The sequence below is a fragment of the Salvelinus sp. IW2-2015 genome, linkage group LG15 (genome assembly GCF_002910315.2).
Source record: "Salvelinus sp. IW2-2015 linkage group LG15, ASM291031v2, whole genome shotgun sequence".
NCBI lineage: Eukaryota > Metazoa > Chordata > Actinopteri > Salmoniformes > Salmonidae > Salvelinus > Salvelinus sp. IW2-2015.
This window is the reverse complement of record NC_036855.1, coordinates 28,281,354-28,289,695: the sequence shown is the minus strand read 5'-3', so window position 1 is coordinate 28,289,695 and position 8,342 is coordinate 28,281,354. Positions and strand designations below refer to the sequence as shown.

General features: G+C 45.9%; 1 protein-coding gene across 2 annotated transcripts in view; it reads left to right on the top strand.

The window, feature by feature from the left end:
- LOC111973890 (calsenilin-like) overlaps positions 1-8,342 on the top strand; it is a 42,907-nt gene that overhangs the window by 27,645 nt on the left and 6,920 nt on the right. Inside the window, exon 3 of one of the 2 annotated variants that reach the window (XM_024001339.2) lies at positions 8,076-8,078. In XM_024001339.2, coding sequence (XP_023857107.1) covers positions 8,076-8,078 — 3 coding nt within the window. Of the gene's footprint in view, positions 1-3,258; positions 4,694-8,075; positions 8,079-8,342 lie in introns of those variants that run through there. The other variant, XM_024001340.2, reaches the window with a different exon arrangement.

Sequence of the window (8,342 nt, the reverse complement as noted above, 5' to 3'; positions counted from 1 at the left end):
TCTGTCTGACTCAAGCCCAGTGTCACAAACTCCAAACAGACTGGGAAATGTGACACACAGACACACCGTCTGCCCTCTCCACACAGTTTTCAGCATCAGTTGATCTATTGGGCTGTAGTTTGATATGACGGGTAGGTAGAATAGTTATTATCTGAGAGTTCACTTTTTTAAAATTACTTTATTTACTGAGTGGATCACTTTGCGTGTGTCTCATTGAAGTGTTAAGTTGTGACTAGTGTTTCTCCAATCGTAGTTGTCTCTTCTCGTTGGAATCTTGCATCGATTCTTCGAGTGTCATCTCGTTGGAGTCTCTAGTTTGGCATTTGTGGCATCTCTATTCAGAGCTGAAGTCTCGTCTCGTCTCGTCTAGTTTATTCTCTTGTCACCTTGTGCTGTCTGGTCTCGCCTGGTTGCTATGGGTGCTGTGATGGCAGCTCTCTCCCTGGAGGCCAGGAGACGTCTGTCTCGCCCCAGCTGTCTGTCTGACTGTCACCATAGTGCTGCACGCTACCACCGCTCAGGTAGGCTCTCACCCCACTCTCTACTACTCTTCTCTCTGGCTTTCACCTTACTCTCGACCTCTCTACTGTGGCTTTTTCTCTCGGTGCTCTTTATTTCTTTTACTCATGTTCTCTGTCCGACTGTCACCATAGTGCTGCTAGATACCACTGCTCAGGTATTGTACACCATCACATGTACCATCTCTCTCTTTCCACTCCCTCCCTCTCTTTCCTCAGTAAGTCCTGTTCTGAATATGGCTCTACGGTGTTTAAAAGCAGTATTTAGACGTGTCCATATTGGTGTGTATCTTGTCTGTTTGTGTGTTGGACTCTGCCACTCTGTTACAGTAGGACTGTTTTCACTCACTGACCAGATGCCAGACATTGAGCTCTGCTCTGCTCTGTCTGCTCTGTCTGCTCTGTCTGCTCTGAAGCAAACTGTATGTTTTTTGTGTTGAACAAATTAGATAATAAGCTGATCTTTGCAGTGATGCTGGCTGGGATGACACACACACACACACACCACTCTGTGGAACCAAATCACTGTGGGTATTGAGTGACTGGAGCGACATACTGTAGGGAGAGATTTACAGTAGCTAAGTGTTTTCGTGAGGGTAAAGTTTCCAACTGGTATTCACAGACAGACAGACAGACAGACATACACGCACACATTTAGGCTTACAGGTTATATGTCTATCTAATTTCCAAGCAGGGTTCCCTAACATGTCAGAGTAGTGATGAGTGTAGTGTATAGATATAAGGATATGGAGTGGTATAGTTAGTGCTGTGGAGTTAGGAYCAGAGGACAGGGGAGAGGCTCAGCACAGGTTCATTGATCTCTCTCACTCTGGCCTCTCGCTGTCTCCCAGCCATCTGCATCAATGCATTAGCGAGCGCTCACACACACACACACACACACCATCACACACACACAACAACACACACACACACACACACACACACACACAACACACACACACAACACACCACACACACACACACACACACACACCACACACACACACACGGCGGTCTCCATCGGCCTTCTTACTCAAGCATAGCAGTCCAACACTCATCAAACTACTGTATCTTATACCTCAGTTATCCACACACCTATCCACAGATATGTCTTCGCACAAGTGCGCACAATGCACACATACAGAAACATTCCTTTTATTGTCTTCTGAACACAGCCCCTGTCTAGCACTTGGTGGTGTGTGTGTGGCGTGTGTGTGTGTGTGTGTGGTGTGTGTGTGGTGTGTGTGTGTGTGTGTGTTGTGTGTGTGTGTTGTGGTGTGTGTGTGTTGTGTGTGTGTGTGTGTGTGTGTGTGTGTGTGTGTGTTGTGTGTGTGTGTGTGTGGTGTGTGTGTTGTGTGTGTGTGTGTGGTGTTGGTGTGTGTTTGAATCCTCCATCGGGCCCTCTGTCTCAGTTCTGGAAATGTGACCACCCCTGGTCCCCAAGCACTACCTCTGGAAAGAGAAGATGAGAGGGGGAAGGTGGTCAGAAAGGAGAGAGGAGAGAGATAGAGAGAGAATAAAATAGAGAACAAAAATGAGAATACTTGAAGGCATAGTGGTTAGAAAAAGGACCGTGAAGGAAATACATGTGGGGATGGAGGTCGGCTGGAAAGAGAGAGGTGAGACAGATTGAGATGACAGAGGGAGGAAGGGAGGGGCGATATGGACAGAAAAGAGAGAGGTTGAGACGATGAGATGAACAGAAGGGAGGATGAGGAGGGGCGATATGGACGAAAGAGGAGAGGTGAGACGGATGAAGATGAACTAGAGGGGAGGAGAGGAAGGGGCGATATGGACAGAAGAGAGAGGTGAGACGGAGAGATGAACAGAGGGGAGGGAGGAGGGAGCGATATGGACAGAAAGAGAGAGGTGAACGGATGAGAATGAACAGAGGGAGGAGAGGAGGGGCGATAATGGACAGAAAGAGAGAGGTGAGACGGATGAGATGAACAGAGGGGAGAGAGGAGGGGCGCGATATGGAAGAAAAGAGAGAGGTGAACGGAATGAGATACAGAGGGAAGGAGAGGACGGCGATAATGGACAGAAAGGAGAAAGGTGAGACGGATGAGATGCAACAGAGTGAGGAGAGGAGGGGCGATATGGAAGAAAGAGAGAGGTGAAGACGGATGAAATGAACAGAGGGAGGAAGGAGGAGGGCGATATGGAACAGAAAGAGAGAGGTGAGACGGATGAGATGAACAGAGGAGAGAGGAGGGCGATATGGACAGAAAGAGAGAGGTGAGAACGGATGAGATTGCACAGAGGGAGGAGAGGAGGGGCGATATGGACAGAAAAGAGAGAGGTAGGACCGGATGAAAGATGCACAGAGGGAGGAGAGGAGCGGCGATATGGACAGAAAGAAGAGAGGTGAGACGATGAGAATGAACAGAGGGAGGAGAGGAGGGCGATAATGGACAGAAGAGAGAGGTTGAGACGGATAGAATGAACAGAGGGAGGAGAAGGAGGGGCGATATGGACAAGAAGAGAGAGGTGAGACGGATGAGGATGACAGAAGGGAGGAGAGGAGGGGCGATATGGACAGAAAGAGAGAGGTGAGACGGATGAGATGAACAGAGGGAGGAGAGGAGGGGCGATATGGACAGAAAGAGAGGAGGTTTGGAGTGGATGGAGAGAGTCACTGTAGCTTCATCATCTGTGGTTTCTTACGGGACAGAGGGGAAAGAGAGAGACGAAAGGAGGGTGGGGGGGAGAGAGAGAGAGAGAGCGCAGAAGAGGAGAGAAGGGAAGGCAACTGGCGGTAAGGGATGGGCGGTGCTTGCTGGTAGCTCTTCAGTCCATCGGACACCTCTCAGCCCTACACAGACCCAATCCTCCGGAACCCTATGTGGTCACTACCTGGAATAAACTGGACTGAAAATACTGGACCAGACTGGGCGTGTGAACCGCATTAGCGTGAATCACATCGAACCTGGCGTGAACCCAACCAGATCTGGACCAGATTCGATTGGACTGGACTGGACCAAGTGTTACTGAGAGAAAGAGGAAGGAATGGTCGGGAAACAAAGAGAAATAAGTGCAAAGATTGTTCGTAATGTCTTAGAAAGGGGTGTTTGGTGAATTATCAGAGACTAGAGTTCTGATATTTAACTAGTCTATTGATCTGTCAATTATAGTATMGATTATATTGTGGATTGATTGATTATCTGATTGATTTACACATACTGTATACTATGACAAGATCTAAAATAAGGAAGGAAGGAAAGGCACCCGGTATTGTGTTTCATTCACAGAGAGGGACTATTTTAAGTTCAGAGATTCTGTTTCTTTATGTTGTGGATGTTCTTCTATTTCTGTTTATATCGTGGGAAAGATGAGATGATCACAGTGAGGTGTAGGATTTCACTCTCACCACTTCTACACACCTTCCTGACTCAGCAAGTTAGTCATCTGATTCACTTCAACGATTCACAGTTTTAAAACACATCATGAACCGGATATCACAGAACATCGATTGGAATTCTCTGTAATTCCTGAAGGTGATTTTATCCAGAGATTACTCAGTCATTCAGTCCCCCAAAATGACGGCTGTAAGATGATGGACGTTTACTATTTGGACTGTGAAGGTGTACAGCGATGCTCTATCAATGGCTATCTGTCGGGATTTTTGAGAACAACTGTGGAGGAATGACAGCAAAGTTCACTTTAGACCGCTCCTCACCACCAAAATAAGTGGCCTTGGACTCAACCTCTATTTTCCCACAGGTCAGATCTAAAGAGAGCGTTTTTTCCCCATGTCTACCCACTTTTTAAAATATTCTCCATTCCATAATCTTTGACATTTTCCATCCATTTTCTTGTCCATTCTTTCATGCTGCCCAGTTCGTTATGTTAGCACCAGCTGATAAGCTTAGCCAAGCCTCCAAGTACCTAGCCTACCTGACTGACTGGCGGATAGCCTAGCATCTGTTGTTCAACCACAGCGACTATCACTATCATTAACCTTGCACCCGCTGGAGTCTCCCCCCTCCCCCGCCTTCCCCGGCACCAGGCCTCTGTGTGTGGGCTTGCCCTCAGCGGGCTCCCCCTGCCGTCTCCCCCAGCCATGGGGTTTCAGATCCAGGGCATGGAGCTGTTTGCCATTGGTGTGGTCATGATCATGTTTGTGGCCGTGCTCAAGGGCTTTGGCATCCTGGAGCCCATGTCCTCCTTTGAAGGTAAGGGCCCTGAGGAGGCTCCAGTAGGCTAGAAATCCAATGAAATGGCTGGGAAGCAAAAATGCTGGTGGTCTGTATCTTTTTATTCCATGTTCACAAATGGGGACATGGCATTTAGCTCGATGTTTCAGCTAAGGCAGGGCATTAACTATCTGCTATCTGCTATCTGAGGTTGGGTGTTCAAACTGTATCTTGTATTTGGGAGGCAAAGTGGATATGTGGTACCAGGGGGGTTACACAGTAGATATGCTGGGATCATGTCTGGTATCTGGGTAACTAGTATCTGGGATAGGGCATTTGGTGTTTGATATTTTGGCATTTGATATATTCTAAGATAGTATAGAAAGAAAGTTGCACACTCTATATATGTTCCCAACAATTGAATTAGTCAACTTAACCAAACCTAAAGCTGCCATCTTCTGAGGCTGGGGTAGGGCAGTGTGTATCTTGCAATTGCGCATTCTGAGATAGGGGATTGTGGTACCTATTAGGAAATATCTCTCAAGAGAAAATTGTTTTAGCGGGCATTAAAGTCAAGTTTACTGTAGAGAATAACATCATTCAGATTCTATAAAGTTCCCTGAATAATATATAGTTGTAGGCCAAAGGCCAGACAAAGTGTTCTGTGGCCACTGTGCCAAATCAATTACAATAGAAAGCCTCCAACCCCACATTAAAGTGTTTCAGTTTAGACTTATCATAAGCATTAGAGAGTAGTATAATTCCATGTGTGCCTTTTATCTTATTATCTATGGATCAGGTAAATGATGTAGTATTTGACATATGTATTGCTCCTGTGGATAGACTCAAGCCAAGGTGGCGATGGTGACTCGTGTTGATCAGGTAGTTGTTTGTGAAGGAGGGGTTCACCCATTATTCATAGTATTCTTTTGTTCTCTTTTTCTGAACCCAAACTTCTGTCCTCTCTTCTCGCTCTCAATTCCTCTACAATGCATCTCTCTTCAATCAATCAATCAATTTTATTTTATATAGCCCTTCGTACATCAGCTAATATCTCGAAGTGCTGTACAGACACCCKGCCTAAAACCCCAAACAGCTAGTAATGCAGGTGTAGAAGCACGGTGGCTAGGAAAAACTCCCTAGAAAGGCCAAAACCTAGGAAGAAACCTAGAGAGGAACCAGGCTATGAGGGGTGGCCAGTCCTCTTCTGGCTGTGCCGGGTGGAGATTATAACAGAACGTCTTCCTTCTTCTTCTTCTTCTTTCTTCCATGTTCCTCTCTCTTCTCTCTCTCTCTCTCGTCGCTCTCTCTCTCTCTCTCTCTCACTCTCTTCTCTCCTCTTCTTCTCTCATCGGTCTCTCTACTCGGTCTTTCTCTCTCATGATCTCTCTCTCTCTGTCTCTCTCTCTCTCTGTCTCTCTCTGTCTCTCTCTGTCTCTCTCTCAATTCAATTAAATGCAAAGGGCTTTATTGGCACGGGAAACATATGCTTACATTGCCAAAGCAAGTGAAATAGATAATAAACAAAAGTGAAATAAACAATCATAAATGAACAGTAAACAATACACTAACAAAAGTTTAAAGGAATAGAGACATTTCAAATGTAATTTTATGACTATGTACAGTAGTGTTATAACGATGTGCAAATAGTTAAAGTACAAAAGGGAAAATAAATAAACATAAATATGGGTTGTATTTACAATGGTGTTTCTTCTTCACTGGTTGCCCCTTTTCTTGTGGCAACAGGTCACAAGTCTTGCTGCTGTGATGGCACACCGAGGTATTTCACCCAATAGATATGGGAGTTTATCAAAATTGGATTTGTTTTCAAATTTGTCGTGGGTCTGTTTAATCTGAGGGTCACTCTCTCTCTCTCTCTTTCTCCCTTCTCCCTCTCAGTCCTTCCACAGTGCACCATTCTCTCTCCTTATCCTCCTCTCTCCTCCTCCCTCCCTCTCTCTCCATCTCTCTGTGGTCACATCTTCAGAGAGGCATGGCCCACACCCAGGTCTAGCATTACCTAGCATTAATTATACATGCAGTATCGAACAGGCTTTCTTTGAGACCGCCTAAATGTGGAGCCTGCAGTACTTCGCCAGGACCATGAAGGACACTGGCCATCCCGCAATGGCCCCCAAAATCCTCTCCCACTGTTCAATAGTGTCCCGCAATAGCTTTTCCTCATTTTTCTCTCTCTCAATCTCTCTCACTTTCTTTCTTAAGTGCCCCTCTGATATACACTCAGTCCCAGCAGAAATGGAAATAGAGAAATACAAAGTCACATAGCCATAATAATAATAGTTACATAGCCAAATCGATCAGCAGTCAAGGGCATCTGTTTTACCAGCTACATTATGTATATCCACCTAGCACCATTAACCACCATCCAATAATGGGTATGTGTGTGTGTGTGTGTGTGTGTGTGTGTGTGTGTGTGTGTGTGTGTGTGTGTGATGTGTGTGTGTGTGTGTGTGTGTCTGTGATGTGTGTGTGTGTGTGTGTGTGTGTGTGGTGTGTGTGTGTGTGCAGTGGCTGGTGTGTGTGTGTGTGTGTGTGTTGTGTGTGGTGGTGTGTTAGGTGGGTGCGTGTGTGTGTTGGCGTTTGGGTAACACACAAAATCCTAGTTGTTGCTTTTGAAATTAGACTTTTACAGCTCCTAATGTTGTGTTGTATTTTTGAATCTGTTTGATTATTTCCGGGCTAGTTGTGGTGGGGGGCTGTGTTATTCTGGATTGTTCTTGTGGCGTCAAGTTAGATGAGAGAGTCTGGCCATAATGTAATAATGGCCCCGTCGACTGATCATACTGCTTGGACTCCTAGCCTACTACCTATCATTCTACTGCCACCAAGGGACAGTATTGATCACTCCCTGTCTTTTATCTCAATGCGCGGTCTTAGTGTGTGGTGTCGTGGTGTGTGTAACCGTGTGTGTGTGTGTGTGTGTGTGTTGTGTGTGTGTGTGGTGGTGGTGTGTGGTGGTGTGTGTGTGTGTGTGTGTGTGTGTGTGTGGTGTTGTGTGTGTGTGTGTGTGTGTGTGTGTGTGTGTGTGTGTGTGTGTGTCGAAAATCATTGGTATGACGACGTTTAAATAACAGGAGTTTTTGGCAAGTGTCACAGGCCTTGAGTGAACCAGCGTCCAATGACTGTGGATTTGTCCCAAATGGTACCCTATTCCTTATATAGTGCACTACTTTTGACCAGGGCCCACAAAGCCATTTTGGACGCATCCTGTGTGACGCGTCAGCCTGCTGAGAGCTGTGTTTATGAACTCTGGAGAGATGAGAACAATTAGACTTGATCTGGATCACAGAGCCTGCTGGGGACATGGGATTTGGGACAGATGGCTGGGTCTCATTACTCTAAACTAAAGAGTCTTCCTTTCCTTGCCTCCTCTCCTTCATTTGCACTGATCTGAAAGCAGATGGTGAAAGCAATATGGCGCATGTCTATTGGGTGTCAGCTTCCACCTGTCTTGTTCTGTCAGATCAGAGCAGATGAAGGAAAGAAGACGAGGAGAAAAAGCCACTTTAGACTATTGAGATGCAGCCATCTACACTGACTCCTCAATGGCAAATGGGTTCACTAACAAGTACTGCATTAATGTTGTGGAAACATCTTGTTAAACATCTTCATAATGGATGCAGACTTCTTGTTACAGATTTGTCTTGTAAGCAGAGGGTGCGTGGGA